General features: G+C 47.5%; 1 protein-coding gene across 5 annotated transcripts in view; it reads left to right on the forward strand.

The window, feature by feature from the left end:
- The window catches only part of PPP4R1 (protein phosphatase 4 regulatory subunit 1), an 84993-nt gene that overhangs the window by 50282 nt on the left and 17161 nt on the right, over positions 1-17550 (forward strand). For all 5 annotated transcript variants that reach the window (XM_056521567.1, XM_056521569.1, XM_056521566.1 and 2 more), the window contains 4 exons: positions 4743-4921; positions 13150-13245; positions 13330-13515; positions 13772-13933. In XM_056521567.1, coding sequence (XP_056377542.1) covers positions 4743-4921; positions 13150-13245; positions 13330-13515; positions 13772-13933 — 623 coding nt within the window. The remainder of the gene's footprint in view (positions 1-4742; positions 4922-13149; positions 13246-13329; positions 13516-13771; positions 13934-17550) is intronic.

The raw sequence follows: 17550 nt of genomic DNA on the forward strand, positions 1-17550 counted from the left end.
AGTGAATAAATGTGATTTAACCCTTTCCTTAATAAAACTTCAAATCGCCCCCATTTTCCCATAAAAAAACCACTATGTAAATAAAAATAAATATAAACATGTGGTATTGCCGCGTGCGTAAATGTCCAAACTATAAAAATATATCATTAATTAAACTGCACAGTCAATGGCGTACGCGCAAAAAAATTCCAAATCTGAAATAACATTTCTTTGGTCGCTTTTTATATCATGAAAAAATTAATAAAAAGCGACCTAAAAGTCCGATCAATACAAAAATTGTACCACTAAAAACGTCAGATCACGGTGCAAAAAATGAGCCCTTATACCGCCCCGTACACAGAAAAATAAGTTATAGGGGTCAGAAAATGACCATTTTAAACGTATAAATTTCCGTGCATGTAGTTGATTTTTTCCAGAAGTACGACAAAATCAAACCGATATAAGTAGGGTATCATTTTAATCGTATGGACCTACAGAATAAAGAGAGAGTGTAATTTTTACCGAAAAATTTACTGCGTAGAAATGGAACCCCAAAAATTACAAAATGGCGTTTTTTTTTTTTCTTTCTTCAATTTCGTCACACAATGATTTTTTTTTTCGTTTCCCTGTAGATTTTTGGGTAAAATGACTGTCACTGCAAAGTAGAATTGGTATTGCAATAAATAAACCCTCAGATGGATTTTTAGGTGCAAAATTGAAAGGGTTATGATTTTTAAAAGGTGAGGAGGAAAAAAACGAAAGTGCAAAAAACGAAAAACCCTCAGTCCTTAAGGGGTTAGGGATCAAGCGTTTTTCTGGTTTTGCACTTGTTTTTTCCTCCTTACCTTTTAAAAAGCATAACCCTTTCAATTTTGCACCTAAAAAACCATATGAGGGCTTTTTTTTTTTTTTTTTTTTTGCGCCACCAATTCTTCTTTGTAATGACATCAGTACTTTAACCCAAAAATCTACAGCGAAACAAAAATCATTGTACGCGAAAATTTAAGAGAAAATGCCATTTTGTAAATTTTGGGGGTTTCCATTTCTATGCAGTAAATTTTTCGGTAAAAATGACACCACCTCTTTATACTGTAGGTCCATACGATTAAATTGATACCCTACTTATATAGGTTAGATTTTGTTGTATTTCTGGAAGAAATCATAACAACATGCATGAAAATATATACATTTAAAATTGTGCTCTTTGTGAGTGGGGGGAAGGGGGGTATGTGGTTTATGGTTCTTGTTTTGTCGTTTGTAAAATAAAAAATGTTTAATAAAAATTTCTGATTTAAAAAAAGCGATATATTTTTATAGTTAGGAAATTTACGTTTATTTTTGATATGGAATTTGGGAAAAGGGGATGATTTAAACTTTTTAATAAGGAAGGGGTTAATGTGTGTGCGCTAAACATATATATATATTTTTTTTTTAACACTTTTAGACCCCTTAGGGGACTTTTAGGAGGAATCATTTGATTCCTCATACAGATCAATGTGGTAACAGAAAACCACACTGATCTGTGTGCTCTTCTCTTAGCTAATGCAACAAAAAGGACCTATGAGTGGAGGGTTAATCCAATATTATTTACATTTGACCGCTAAGCGGTCCCGAAGACCCTATATTTCCCACCCGATATAAAACTTAACGTTTAATGAGCCAAGATTAAAATAACCTCACACATATTGAGCCATAATCCATTGATTGGCATGACACTGCATGCTATCTTAATTGAATTGAAAAGATAGATTGTGGCTGCAGTCCACAATCTACAGTGTGAGACAATTAAAATTCTAACACATTGCCCGCCCGACGTTTCGCCACAGGCTGTGGCTTTATCAAGGGCTAAGAGGCAAATGGCCATTTGCCTCTTAGCCCTTGATAAAGCCACAGCCTGTGGCGAAACGTCGGGCGGGCTCTGCTCTTAGCTTTGACAGCGACAATGTAAAGGGGGGGGGGGGGGGCTACAGTAACATGTTAGTGTAAAAAATGCTGATTTAGATTTTTCTCCATTTTGCTGCTATTCTTGTGAAACACCTAAAGGGTTAACAAACTTTCTAAATGTCATTTTGAATACTTTGAGGGGTGTAGTTTCTATAATGTGGTCATTTATGGGGTATTTCTCACAGAAAGGCCAAACTGGTCCCTGAAAAATTCAGATTTTGAAATTTTTGTGAAAATTGCTGCTATACTTTAATGCCCTAATGTTTTTAAAAAGTAAAAACATGTCAACTTTATGATGCCAACATAAAGTAGACATATTGTATTTGCGGATCAATATAGAATTTATTTTATTCATTTTCCTTAAAAGCAGAGTTTCAAAGTTAGAAAAATGCTAACATTTTTAAAAAATTTCCAGAAATTTTGGGATTTTTCATTAAGAAAGGATGCAAGTAACAAAGAAAATTTACCACTATATTAAAGTAAAATATGTCACAAAAAACAATCTCTGAATCAGAATGAAAGGTAAAAGCATCCCAGAGTTATTTATATAAAAAGTGACAGTGGTCAGATTAACAAAGGGCTGCATCCAAAGGATAGGGGATAAGATGCCTGATTGTGGGGGTCCCGTTGCTGGGGACCCCAGCAATCTCTCCTGCAGCACCGACAGTCATCACTGCACGAAGCCAAGTTTGCTCCGTGCGTGATGACTCACGCTACAGGGCCGGAGTATCGTGATGTCACAGCTCCGCCCCATCGTGACGTCACGGCTCCACCCCCTCAATGCAAACTTGGCTCCGTGCAGTGATGACTGTTGGTGCTGCAGGAGAGATTGCAGGGGTCCCCAGCAAAGTGACCCCTGCGATCAGACATCTTATCCCCTATCCTTTTGGATAGGAGATAAGATGTCTAGGACTGAGTACCCCTTTAACCCCTTAAGGACCAATGCAAATAAACCTGTACGCCCCTGAAAGACCAGGCCTGTTTTTTCAAATCGGGGATGTCTGTCTTTATTAGAGAATAACTCTGGTAACGTTTTGCCAATCACGATAATTCTGACAATGTTTTTTTGTCACAAGTTGTCCTTCATGTACATAGTAAAAGTAAGCCGATATAATTTGTAGTTTTTTTTACAATGCAAAAAATCATGAAATTTTTACAAAAAATTACGATTTTTTGCTATTTTAACACTAATTGGTTGCATATATTTATACATACTGACCAAATAGTTTATGAAACTTATACTTTCAGATGTCTACTTTATTTTGACGTCATTTTTTAGTTTTTAATTAACATTTTAAATTAGTTAGAAGCCTAACAATTTAACTTGAAATTTTGAAAATTTGAAAAGTACATCTTTTTTTATGTGCTATGCAAGGTTTGCAGAAATTAAAAGGTAGTAGAACATAGGAACACCCCCCCAAATGACCCCATTTTAAAACTAGACCTCTCAAGGTATTCGCTAGGGGGTACAGTGAGTATTTTAACACCATCGTTTTTTGGCAGGAATTATTACAAAGTCAGTGTTAAAAATTCGAAAATTTTTCACAAATGCATCATTTGGGGGGCATTTTTTTTGTACATCACTTCTGATATTGAAAGAAATGCACCCTATATTTTATTTAGCTGCTTGTCCCATGTTCGGAAATACCCCCGCTTTGGCCATATATGGTTCCTTGGCCGCGTGGTAGGACTCAGAAAGAGAGGAGCGCCATTTGGCTTTCAGGGCAGAAGGGGAGACAGAGGGAGCCCCCTCCCTCTGTCAGAACTCCTTACAGCGCGCGGTTACTTCTGACCGCGGCTGTAAGGGTTAAATTGCCGGGAGTGAAGTGAACTTCACTCCCGGCAGTGCGGCAGGCCCCGGCCAGCTGCGTATTACACGCAGCACCCCGCGATCGCGATGCGGGGTGCTGCAGAGGAGACAGAGGGAGCTCCCTCCCTCTGTCATAACACTTACAGCCCGCGGTCACTTCCGACCGCGGCTGTAAAGGTTAAAACTGCCGGGACCGAAGTTTACTTCGGTCCTGGCAGTGCAGCAGGGTCCCGGCTGTGTGTTACAGCCGAGTCCCTGCCACGATCTCGTGGGTGCACTGGGCAGCACCCACGAGAAGAATGGACGAGTATAGACGTCCAGGTGCGGGAACGCCCACCAACCTGGACGTCTATACTCGTCCATGGTCGTTATCGGGTTAAGGTGAAAATGAGCTGCGTCCTTAAGGGGTTAAAGGGGTTGTGCGCTGCCCTAATTTTCTGAGCTCCGCTCTCAGCGTCCGGAAGTTCATTACTCCGAACGCTGTGTGCGGGCTTCCGTGTTCGCGGCCGTCGGGCGTGACGTCACGCCCGCCCCCTCTACCAAAGTCTATGGGAAGACTTCCAATAGACTTTCATTGAGGGGGCGGGCGAGACGTCACGAGGGGGCGGGGAGACGTCACGAGGGGGCGGGCGAAGGGTTCGGGAGTGACGTCACGCCCGGCGGCCGCGAACACGGAAGCCCGCACACAGCGTTCGGAGAAATGAACTTCTGGACGCTGTGAGCGGAGCTCAGAAAATTAGGGCAGCGCACAACCCTTTTTAAGTTGAGAATTTTGATTAGTTAATAGGGTCTGCCCTGGTTTTTTATCTCCAGCCTTTGCTACAGTTACTGAAATGTTCTTTCTTTTATTGTATGAATTGTTCCATGAGATGTTTCCAAAACTCCTTCTGTGAATATGTACGTCATAGTTATATATATATATATATATATATATATATATATATATATATATATATATATATATATATATTTAAACTTTTTTTTTTTTTTTCCGTATTTTTTTTCTTAGCACAAGTTGATGTCCTTACTGCTGCCCTTAAAGCCTCCAGTTTAGAATCTCAGGAAGATAAAAGATCCTCTCACTTGAATCAGGAGATAACCTACCGCAATGACACAATTGAGACCGGGAGGATGAACTGCAGAGTCTCACAAAATGACTCAATCCCTCTAATCACAGATTCTGTAGAGGTGAGAGAATCCTTCTTGGCAGATCTCATAAATTAGAACTATGAAAAGAGTAAATTATTTATAATTTTTAAAAAATTCTAAAACATAAGCTGTATATCTGCTTTTCTTGGTCGCTCTTCATTGGGGGACACCTATACTGATGGGTATATGCTCTTGCCACTAGGAGGCGCTGACACTAGGGAAAAAAAGTCGGCTCCTCCCTGGCAGGATATATCCCCCCACTGGAAGTGAGATAATCAGATTTTACCTAGTGTCAGTAGGAGGCATGACAAAGGTGTGGGATCTCCCCAGACCTGGTCTTTTTATTTATTTATTTTTTTCCAGTAAGTCTGTTTTTAGTTAGGTGTTTTATTAATTTTTTTAATCTCCCTTTTTTATTTCCCTTTTTCAGTTGAGGGTTCAGGAGTATGGCACTACCTGTTCCCCCATATGTGACAAAGGGGCACAGACAGAGTATGTACTGGCAACCCCTTATCGCCAGCACCTGGAGGTTGTACTCTGGGTCCAGGTCCCCCACTACCCCTGCTCACCCGCTATTTTAGCCTGGCATGGCACAGAGTGGCCTAATGCTGGCTGAAGCAGTCAAGGGGGTGAGTATGCCCCGGCACGGATATTTGTCACCTGGAAAGTTTTGCGGTCGTTGTTTACTTACCCTTTGGGTAAGTCTTACTCCGGTGTTCCGGGTACCCCCCTTTTCTGGGCATTCCACTCCTTTTTATTTATTTTTTTGTCATTACCTTCATCTCCTCCTTCCAGGGTCCATGTTCTCTCGTGATGGAGGGCATTCTGGTCTTCCAGATTACACCTGTCCAGCTGTTTTGCCTCCCGGGGGCTCGTTGCGGGCCTCTGGATGGGGGTTTTGGGTCTGCAGATGTTCAGATCATCGATCTTCTGCACCGGTTTCCGTCCTTTTTAAATGTTTAATTTTTTTCCAGTGGTTTTCTGTTCTCCGCCTTCTGTGCTCGTCTTCTGCTCAGGCTTGCGCTGCTCTCCCTGGCATTTTTCCGCCATGTTCTCTTGAATCAGTTGACTCTGGATGGGTTCCTCTTTGTGCCCTTTTCAATTTTTGTTTCTCTATCGGCTCCATTGGGGGACACAGACCTTGGGTGTATGCTGTTTTTGCTAGGAGACTAAGGAAACCAAAAAGTCGTCTCCTCCCAGCAGGATATACCCGCCTACAGAGCCTGAGGTAATCAGTTTAAGCTTAGTGTCGCAGGAGATGGACACTAGTCTGGGTTTCTCCCCAGACTTAGTCTAACATTTTTTTTTTTTTATTGTTTTTTCTATAGAATAGGGATGTTTAGTTTTTCTTCCCCCTTTATTTTTATTTTTTCAGGTGGGGACTCAGGAACATATAGCGTTCACTGTTTCCCCATTTGCGATTGAGGGGGCACAAGCATCGTGGATGTACTGTTAACCGCCTCTCGCAAACGGTCAGAGCTTGGGATTGTACCTTATGGGTCCGGGTCCCCCACTTTTCCCTGCTCGTCTCGCTTTTCAAGCTCGGCATGACGCAGGTGATAAATAAGCTGTCTGAAGACTTCATGGCTGAAGACTTAATGAGGTGAGTTCTTCAGATTGAGGTGAGTATTCTCCCCACTTTTTTTTCTTTCAGGTGCGGGGGCGTGCAACTGCTGGAGACCCCCTGTTTTGGTCCCACTCGTTTTTATTCGATCTAGTGGGAATCCCTATTGGGCAAGGGTTCCTTAACTTTTATTGGGGGCACTTGGGAATGCAGGGGCCTATGGAGTCAGTGGTGTAGGACTGTTTATGGATTTCTTTCACAGTTATCAGCAGCCGCGGCTGCTTCTGTGCTCTGGCCGCGTCCTATGCGAAGCGCCCGGTGCAGTTTACTTTCACTTTCGCAGCGCCCGCTGCGCTGGCATTCTCGCTCGCTCCCATTCCCCTTCACTCTTATAAGCTTCAGGGACGGGAGCGGGCGCCATTAGTTACCGGCCTCCTTCTTCTCAGCAGAGTTCACGCCCTTGGAAGAGCGTGAATCTCTCTGGCCAATGGGGACTGAGCAGGGAGCTGTCAGCCAATCAGAGGCGCCTCAGTCTAGTCCGGCCTCTTTTTTTATTGGTCCGGCCGTCCCTGCTAGTGTTCTCTCTCTTCTCGTTCCCTTCCTCACAGCAACTGCCTAAGGGGACACGGACGCTGATGAGGCTGTTTCATTTTGTTTTATTCATGTCTGAGCCCAGAACTGTTCCCCCCCCCCCCCCCTCTAAACAGGTACCTGGGGCCCTGGTCACCTACTACACTTGTAAGGGCTGTAACTCCAAAATGCTTGGGTCTGCTGTACCCACTTGTTCCGCCTGCACCACTGCACCTCCTGACCCCCCTGGTATTTCTATTCAGGATGCTCCCCCAGACCCAGTGGGTTCTGCTGCCCCTCCAATATGGATGTCTTCCCTCTCTGTCTATATCTGACTTGGCGCAGGTCTCTCGCTCCATGGTGACTGCCTTAGAGAGGTCTTCCTTACACCGTTCCCCTAGAGAGCCTCGCTCTCCCTCACCCTATTCTAAATGCTCTCACAAGCGTAATAGGGGTCATTCTCCTGACTCCTCTCCGGAGTCTTGGTACAGGTGTAGGAGTTCCTCTCATGGGCACCGTCCCTCTGCTACGTCTCCCAGAAAGTGTCTTTCTTCTAGAAGACGCTCCCCGAGTCGCCGTTCTGAATCTCCAGAACAGCACGCCAGGTCAGTGTCTCCCTCCTCTAAGGCTGCCTCCACCCGTTCCCACTCTCCTAGTGAACTAATTGATGAGGCTGCTTATGACTCCGAAGACCACACAGACATGACCGATACGGTGGACTCATTGGTTTCAGCCATAAGAGACACTTTCGCTTAGAGGACCCAGGAATTTCAGATGCTGTCCCAGAAGTTTCCTTTTATCGTGCCCGTCCGGCACCCAAAACGTTCAGCTCCCATGCTGAATTTGAAGCTTGCTAGAGTCTGCCTTGAGGCACCCTGACAAAAGGTTTCAAGAAATAAAGGTTCAAGCACATTATCCCTTTGCTAAGGACCTTATGACCTGGTGGACCTCACCTCCTACGGTGGACCCACAAGTCTCCCGTCTATCTAAGACCACTACCTTACCTCTGTCCAATGCTGCATCCTTTAAGGATCCAGCGGACAAAAAGGTGGAGACCTTGGCTAAGTTTGCCTTTGAGGCTACGGGTTCGTCTCTTCTCCCTACCTTTGCCTCTGCCAGGGTTTCCAGGGCCCTGGTGATTTGGGTTTCCCGACTCTGCCAGGGCATTTCTTCTGGGGCTTCCTCAGAAGAACTGGCCGATTTAATTCTCCTGCTTTCTAAAGCGGGAGACTTTCTATGTTCTGCTTCCATGCAGTCGGACCGCTGTGCTGCTTTTGCCATAGGTAACCTTGTGGCTCTCCATAGGTCCGCGTGGCTTAAAGCCTGGGATGCGGGCGCAGCTTCTAAAAGATCTCACTGAGCTTCCTTTTACTGGCTCTCGGCTTTTTGGTAAGCGCCTAAACAAGATCATCTCGGAAGCCACGGGAGAGAATAGTTCCTTATTACCACAAAATAAGGCCCGTACTACTACCTCCCACCGTAAATCTACCTTTTTTCGGTCCTTTCGGACCTTCGGAGTCACGAAGGGGACTAGGCAGGCGCCTTCTCGGGACAAGAAGGCTCCCTTCTTCCAGGCTCGGCCATCCTGGAAATCGGATAACCGTTCGGACCGCTCCGCGCCCAAGGCGGGTACCCGCAAACCCACCTCTGCCTGAAGGGACGCCTCCACTGGCGGATTTTTCTCGGGTGGGAGGTCGTTTGTTACTCTTCCGGGACGTCTGGACGGACCACACAGGTGCAGGACTCCTGGGTCAGAAACGTGGTGTCCAACTGTTGCCTCTCTTCCAAAGGATCGTTTTTTTTCCTTTCCCGAGCTCCGCGGTCTCCCTCTTTGGCAAAGGCCTTTTGGGGTGCGCTTCAGTCCCTCCTCATTCAGGGGGTCATTGTCCCGGTTCCTCCCAGGGAACGCTTTCGAGGTTTTTATTCCAACCTCTTTGTAGTTCCCAAGAAAGGGGGTTCTGTACGCCCAGTCTTGGATCTAAAGCTTCTCAACAGGCTCCTCCTGCGCCACTTCCGCATGGAGTCTCTCCGTTCGGTTGTGGCGACCATCGATCAGGGGGAGTTTCTTTCCTCGGTGGACATCAGGGACGCCTACCTCCATGTTCCGATTTTTCCTGGACACCAGTGGTTCCTCCGATTTGCTGTCCCGGAGGGACATATCCAGTTTGTGGCTCTCCCCTTTGGCCTGGCCACAGCTCCGAGGGTATTCACCAAGGTCCTTGCACCGGTGATCGGCCTGCTTCGGACAAGGGGGGGGGGGGTCTCAGTGATCCCTTACTTGGACGACCTTCTGATCAAGGCTCCATCCAGAATCTAGCGAGCCTCACCCTTCAGGCCTTGTCGCTCTTCGTTTGGTTGGTCAATCGGGACAAGTTCAACCTATCCCCCACTCATTCCCTGGTTTTTCTAGGACTTCGGTTCGACACTCAGTCCGCCCTGGTTCACCTCCCATCGGACAAGCGATTGACCCTTCTGTCAGGGGTTCGTATACTCAGGAACCCTTCCCCAGTGTCCATCCGATTTTGCATGGAAGTCCTGGGTCGGATGGTGGCGGCCATGGAGGCCGTTCCCGTCGCTCAGTTTCATTTCCGTCCCCTTCAACTTGCGAATCTATCCAGGTGGGACAGGTCTCCATTGTCCCCCGGTCGCAAGATCGTACTTCCTCAGGCATCTCGCCGCTCCCTTCTGTGGTGGCTCCGCTCCCCCCTGCTTCTTCAGGGGCGCTCTTTCCTGCCTCTCCATTGGCTGTAGTCACGACGGATGCCAGCCTTTCGGGTTGGGGGGTGTCTTCAGAGACCAGACAGTCCAGGGCCTTTGGTCTTCCAGGGAGACGCTCTTCTCGATCAACATCCTGGAACTGAGAGCAATCTAACTTTGTCTGTTACATTGGGAGAACCTTCTCCAGGGCTGCCCAGTTCGTGTCCAGTCTGACAACTCCACTGTGGTGGCATACATCAATCGCCAGGGCGGCACCTGCAGCTCGGTGGCGATGGCCGAAGTTTCAAAGAACCTTCTCTGGGTGGAGCTCAGGGTTCCGGCCATCTCTGCTATCCACATTCCAGGCTTAAACAATTGGGAAGCGAACTTCCTTAGCCGGTCCTCTCCTGATCCCGGAGAGTGGTCCCTTCATCCGGAGGGGTTTGCAGAGATCTGTGGCCTCTGGGGAACTCCAGATGTGGACCTCTTTGCATCCCGCCACAACAAGAAGGTTCCCCACTGTGTCTGTCACGGGACCCCCGTGCTCTAGTAGCGGACGCACTGGTAATTCCTTGGTCGGGGGTTCGCTCTTCCTTATCTGTTCCCTCCTCTTCCTCTCCTTCCCAGGATACTGAGGAAGCTCAGAGCGGAGAACATTCTCGTTTCTCCAGATTGGCCTTGGAGGGCATGGTACGCCGACGTCGTCCGGCACCTGGACAATGTTCTGCTGCGCCTTCCACTTCGTCCAGACTTTCTCTCTCAGGGTCCCCTGTGCCACCCCAATTTACCGTCGCTGCATTTGACAGCGTGGCGGTTGAGACCGCAGTACTAAGGGCCCGTGGCTTCTCAACACAGGTGATTCGCACCATGCTTAAGGCACGCAAGCCCTCTTCCGCAAGGATTTACCATCGTACCTGGCGGTCTTATTTTCATTGGTGCGAATCCCAATCTTTCTCCAGTCGTGTTCTCCCTTCCTCGACTTCTTTCATTTTTGCAGTCAGGGCTGGATCAACAATAGGCTCTCAGCTCTTTAAAGGGTCAAGTGTCTGCCCTTTCCATTCTTTTCCAACGCCCTCTGGCATCTGATTCTCATGTTCGGACTTTTCTTCGAGTGGCCCACAAGGCTCCTCCTTACAGGTCTCCTACACCTCCTGGAATGCTATAGGCAAAATGCTTGGCTATCTCTGTGTCAACAGTCTGGGCACGGGATGGGTCAGTCATTGATGAATACTGATCCAGTAAGGCTTGAGGTATGACATCCTAGCAACAGAAAGGAAAAATAAATCATTAGTATAATATTTTCACCTCAGACAGCAAGCATGAACATAATGTTTTGCCACACACCTGCACTTTGGACTTTTTTTCCCCTCTTCCGGGCTATAGCTGCTACTAGTGCTCAAGTCGGAATCATTGTGGATGTAGCGCAGGGTGGATTGCATGCACTGTATGCAAGTGTCTGCCCTTTCCATTCTTATCCAACGCCCTCTGGCATCTGATTCTCATGTTCAGACTTTTCTTCAAGGAGTGGCCCACACGGCTCCTCCTTACAGGTCTTCTACACCTCCTTGGGATCTGAATTTGGTCCTTGGCGCTCTAGAGGGCGCGCCTTTCGAACCCCTCAGGGAGGTTTCCCTTCGTCGTCTTTCCTGGAAGGTGGCGTTCCTTGTGGCAATTGCCTCCATCAGATGGGTTTCGGAATTGGCGGCTCTTTCTTGCCGCTCTCCCTTTCTAATTGTCCATCAGAACAAAGTTGTTTTTCGTCCGGTTCCTTCTTTCTTGCCTAAGGTGGTTTCTGCTTTCCACCTTAATGAGGATATTGTACTCCCGTCCTTTTTTCCCGCTCCATCTCATCCCGGGGAGCATCTGTTACATCTTCTTTTCGTCAGTGTGATTCCTTTTTTGTTCTTACGGATGGCCACCGTAAGGGTCTACCTGCCTCTAAGGCGACCATTGCGCGGTGGATTAGGTCTGCCATTTTGGAAGCTTACCGTTGTACGGGGAATACCCCCTCCTTTCAGGGTTTCAGCTCACTCCACGCATTCTTTTGGAGCTTCCTGGGCTCTTCATAACAGAGCCTCAGCCTCTCAAGTCTGTAAGACAGCTACCTGGTCGTCCTTGCACACTTTTATTTTTTGTTCTAGTTACCTTGGACTGGTCTTTTTTTTGCCTCTCTGTCCTCTCCTACTGCTTGGGGACTAAACTGATTACCTCAGGCTCTGTAGGCGGGTATATCCTGCTGGGAGGAGCCGACTTTTTGGTTTCCTTAGTGTCAAGTCTCCTAGCAACAACAGCACACACCCAAGGTCTGTGTCCCCCAATGGATCCTCTGAGAAAAGGATTTTACGGTAAGACAAAAATCCCTCTTTTCCAGCTGGGTTAGCCCTCTGTCTGGTTCTGTGTTCCTTGTAGTTGATTTCCTATCTCCGTGGTTCCAGCACATCTTGCTTCCTAGCCGACTCCTTCTTGTCTCCCTATATGGACAGGAGGTTCAGAGTCTCTGCCACGGACGGTCAGTTCCTTTGGCGTCCCAGTCCATCTCCATGGATGGGGGATCTTCCGAGAGCTTTGTTTCTGGACCTTGGTTATCTCTGGGCAGGGTTCTCTTCAGCAGGCCTCACAGTCGAGTGGGTTTGGTCTCGAGACTGATTCCCTTTTCGCTGTTGGTGGTTCTTCACACCCTAGGGGACTCCTTTGGTACGTCCCATCAGTATAGGTATCCCCAATGAAGAGCGGCCGAGAAAAGGATATATTTTTTTTCCTCAAAGCCTTCATTGGGGGACACCGCACCCACCCATTTCTGCATTTGTCCAGCTATTCTTTTCCAGTTCTTTGGTTTTTCATCCGGGATTCCTTTCTAGGGTCCTTTGGACATATTTCTTGACTTCTCCTACTGCTTAATGACAACTGATTATCTCACTTCCAGTGGGTGGGTATATCCTGACAGGGAGGAGCCATCTCTTTTCCTAGTGTCAGCGCCTCATAGTGGCAAGAGCATATACCCATCAGTATAGGTGTCCCCCAATGAAGGCTACGGGAACAATTTTAGGGTGAGTACAAGAGATCTCGTTATTTCCCTAGGTGGTATACTGCTGGCAAATTTTGCAGCATAAATCGCATCATTGGTTACTTTTAGCCTCTTTAGGACACCGCACATTTTGGCCTTGTGGACAGACAATTTTTATTAAGTTTTTCTTTTTCTCTTAGCCATTTAAAAAGACAATATATTTATATTTTTTTATATCAAGAGCCATATGAGGATTTGTTTTTTGGCTGGACAAACTGTACTTTGTAGTGACTATTTAAAAAAAAAAAAAAAATAAATCTTACATTCAGGAACGAAAACATCAATATTTTTATTTTTATATTTGAGTACAAATTAAATTAGTGTCTGTTTTTTTTTTTCTTTGCTCCAAAATGGGTTTGATAACCTATACAGTGCATGCAATCCACCCTGCGCTACATCCACAATGATTCCGACTTGAGCACTAGTAGCAGCTATAGCCCTGAAGAGGAAAAAAAGTCCAAAGTGCAGGTGTGTGGCGAGACATTATGTTCATGCTTGCTGTCTGAGGTGCAAATATTATACTAATGATTTATTTTTCCTTTCTGTTGCTAGGATGTCATACCTCAAGCCTTACTGGATCAGTATTTATCAATGACTGACCCATCCCGTGCCCAGACTGTTGACACAGAGATAGCCAAGCATTGTGCCTATAGCATTCCAGGAGTGGCCCTCACACTTGGTAGACAGAACTGGCACTGTCTCCGGGACACTTATGAAACACTAGCAGCTGACATGCAGGTATATGAAAATTTCCTTTCCTATTAAAGGGTTATTCCACTGGCCAGCGTTCGGAAGTAAATGTTCTGAAAGCTGTTTTCCTGCTGCGGTCGACCACGCCCCTTGTGATGTCATGGTCATGCGCCCTCAATGAGAGCCAGTGGAGTACCCCTTTAAGTCTCTATTTGCGGCCATGCTTTGAAAGCACCAATAGAAATAGTTTGCTGTTCTTGATCTGTCGTCAATTTTTTTTTTTCTCCCCGTCCCCTTTAACCAGTGGAAGGTACGAAGAACCTTGGCATTTTCCATTCATGAACTAGCATTAATACTTGGGGATTCCCTTACTGCTGCAGACCTGCTGCCAATCTTCAATGGTTTTCTAAAGGATCTCGATGAAGTCAGGATAGGTGTCCTAAAACATCTCTATGACTTTTTAAAAGTAAGTGTGTACTTTATCTTATATTGTATTGTTTTGCTTTTTGTTTTAAATTGTCACACACAAGAAGCCTAATTAGGAGGGAAAAAAAACTATTTTGGCTGTAGACTGCAGCCATACACAAGGATACAGGAATAAAGGGTTCCCGACATATACTGTGGTATACATCAGAATACCTTTTTGACTGTATATATAACAATGAAGCATAGCTGAAACAGGCATGTGAGCAGCCATACAACAAATGTATAAAAAAAAGTACTAAAAAGTCAGATCATTAACCTGCATATGCTTTGACTACTTTCCAAATACCCATTCCTCAAGGCACACCAACAGTCCAGGATTTAAATTTTTCCCTGTTCTATTCCAATGGAGTAACTGAAAAAAACAGGAATGTTGGTGTGCCTTGAGGACTGGGTTGGGAAACACTGCACTAAGGCTATGTTCACATTGAGGTAACTCCAGATGAAAAAATTCCTTTTGATGTTTGAGTGCGCTCACTGCCCACTGAATCAGTCAGGGCTAGGACCGCATGGACATTACTGTCCCCATAGATGGCGATGTCTTCAGTGCAGTTTCAGTCTGAGGAATGAGCAAGCTCATTCTTTTAGTGGCAAAAATGTAACCCTTTAAGGACCAAGCCCATTTCTTGGTCGCTCTTCATTGGGGGACACCTAACTGATGGGTATATGCTCTTGCCACTAGGAGGCGCTGACACTAGGAAAAAAAAGTCGGCTCCTCCCTGGCAGGATATACCTGTCCACCTGCAGTGAGGCAACCAGTTTTAGCTAGTGTCACTTAGGAGGTAGACACACATGTCTGGAGCTCTCCAGACCTGGTCTTTTTAGTATTTTCTAGTAAGGGCTGTTTAGTCAGGTTCTTTACTCCTTTTTGTTTCCCTTTTTCATGTGGGGGTTCAGGAGCATGGCGCTACCTGTCCCCCCCCCCCCCCCCCCCATATGCGGCTAAGGGGCACAGGACATTGACGAAGATTCCAATGCACTGTTAACCCCTTCCTGCCAACGGCCAGCGCCTGGGGTTGCACCGTGGGTCCAGGTCCCCCTATTTTTCCTGCTCGTCTTGGTCTGTAGCAGCATGACGTGTGCAGGTGACTAAAATGCTGGCTGAAGATGTCTCCAGGTGAGTATGTGAAGATAGGGGAGTATGTAAAGTGTGAGGTGAGTATACTTCCCTTCCCTCCTCTCCCTTAGCAGTAGAGCAGTAGTGTTATACGGACAGTGAGGGCCCTATTTCTGGGGCTGTTTTGGGGGCATCCGGACAGTGAGGGGTTAACCCTCGCTAGTTTATTCATGCAGCCTTGACTGCATCTACTGGGCTCAGGGGGGGGGACCCCGTCCACTATGCGGTCCCGGCAGGGGTGCGCTCTGGGGCACTTGGCCGGCGGGAATCGGGGAACTATGGCGGCTCATAGCCCCGCCTCTCTTCTTCCCCTGATTCCCGCGCAAGTCGGGAGGTTGGCTCCTCTCCATCTCTCTCCCTGCTGGAGCCTATCTTCAGTGAGCGGCGTATTGCTCTGCAGCGCTCCTTTAGCTCCCAGGGCTTTAGCCCGGGGGGAGCTTTGTTGTTGTTCCTTCTCCTGGAGCTGAGCGGCGGCTTGGCAGCAGTGCTGCGGTGAGCCGTCGCTGCTCCAGGGGATTCTGCGCCCTGCACCTCATGCTCCCGTCCAGCGTTTTCTTCCCACCGGAACTGTGCGGTGCCGGTGGAGTTTAGCTCCGCCCTTTCAGGAGGCGGCCCCGCTTGTGCACCGGCCTCCCGAAGCTGCGGATTTTCTAACCAGCGGGGTGACGGCTGACAGCGGTGTCCCGCACCGGTCCCCGCATCCCCCTCGGGGGGCGGGACAAGAGTACGGTGGTTAGCGGTGCCTTCCGGCAGAGTTTAGCTCCGCTCCTCCACCTTTTCGGGAGGCGGCGCCGCTTTGTCCACCGGCCTCGCGAGGCTGCGGCCCGGCGGGAGCCTCCCCGGTCCGGGCTGTGATTATTTGCCTCGGAGCTCTGCGGTTATCAGACGCCGCTCCTGAGGCTAGCCGCTGTCTGGAGGGGAATTGATTGTTGGATTTAAGTCCCCATTGCATAAAAAAAAAAAAATCTGCAGCTTTTCAGTCACTTTAGTGTTCTCTGGCGCCCTCTTGTGGCTAATCATGACATTGCCTTATATTTAATTTTGATGTCTGCACCTGGGTTCCTAGAGTCACTCATCTAGCAGCTGGCCCACCATTCCCTCTTTCCGGTGCGAGATGTCCAATGGAATGACTCGCCCATACCGGTAGTCCGGTGGGTGTAGTATGTGGAGGACTGTCCCGATATGTCCCATACACGGCTGATGTATTGTTGCTGCAGTTTTGATACCCCACTGCTGCATGCGGTATGTGGAGAACTGACCGATGTCTCTTCAGGACCCATACCAGTAAGCCAGACAGTGGTCTGCATTGTTTCCTCTGCCATTGATCACACGTCTCATGGCTGAGATGCCTATGACTGCAGTTCCGATACCCCACTGCTGGGTGCGGTATGCGGAGAACTGACCCGATGTCTCCTCAGGACCCATACCTCTAAGCCAGACAGTGGTCTGCATGGTTTCCTCTGCCATTGATCACACGTCTCACGGCTGAGGTGCCTGGGGCTGCATACCCCACTGTTGGGGGCGGTATATGGAGGTCTGCCTGGTGTGTCTCCAGCATACCAGTATGTCAGACAGTGGTCTGCTTGGTTTCCTCTGCCATTTGTCTGTTTCCCGGCGGATGTATCCGGGTCAGTCATACTGCATCGACTCCTCTGTTCTCTGGAGTAGTTCTTCCTATGCCCGGACCAAGGGAGTCCAAGCTAGGCTCTCATTGGTCATCCTCCTTTCCCGTTTCTGCGGGATGTTTCTTGGGGCTGCTCAGGTCTCGGTCCACTCTGATCTCTCATTGTTGGTTCACTTGATTTGGTCTCTGTTCTGCGATGCTGCGGTGTGCCTTCCTTTCAGGCGGCTCTCTGATTCCTTAGCTCTTGGTGAAGGTGCAACTTTGGATTTGTTGCGTCCAGTCCCAGACTCCTCAGCGATCCGTTCGTCGGGGTGGTATTTCTGTTCTGCTCTCCTTCCCTTATTTCTGGAAGTTTTCTGGCAGAGTCTTTTTCGCGGTCATTTGGTTCCCTTTTTCCTGTGTTTTCTCGTCCCTCTATATGACCCTGGTGCCTTGGGTCTCTAAAGAGGATGGACCTCCCCCTTTGGTGTTCTGTTCCTTCTCCTTGGATGGGAGTTCTTACGGGAACTCTCTTTTGTTCTGGGCCTTGTATGTCTCCGACCTGGGGACTTGTCCATAGTCCTTGCGGGCATGTGAGTTCAGTCTTTGACTGTCTCTTTTTCGCTGGTGGTTGTCCCACCCTAGGGGACTGCTTTGGTATGTCCCATCAGTTAGGTGTCCCCCAATGAAAAGCGACCGAGCAAAGGAGATTTTTTTTGTACTCAACGTAAAATCTCTTTCTCGTAGCCTTCACCCACCCATTTATTCTTTTTCCGGTTCTTGGGTTGTTTCCGGGATCCTTCGGATGTATTTCCTCTCAGGCTTTTCCTACTGCTTTGTGACAAAAACTGGTTGCCTCACTGCAGGTGGGCGGGTATAT

This window comes from Hyla sarda, chromosome 5, assembly GCF_029499605.1.
Source record: "Hyla sarda isolate aHylSar1 chromosome 5, aHylSar1.hap1, whole genome shotgun sequence".
Lineage (NCBI taxonomy): Eukaryota > Metazoa > Chordata > Amphibia > Anura > Hylidae > Hyla > Hyla sarda.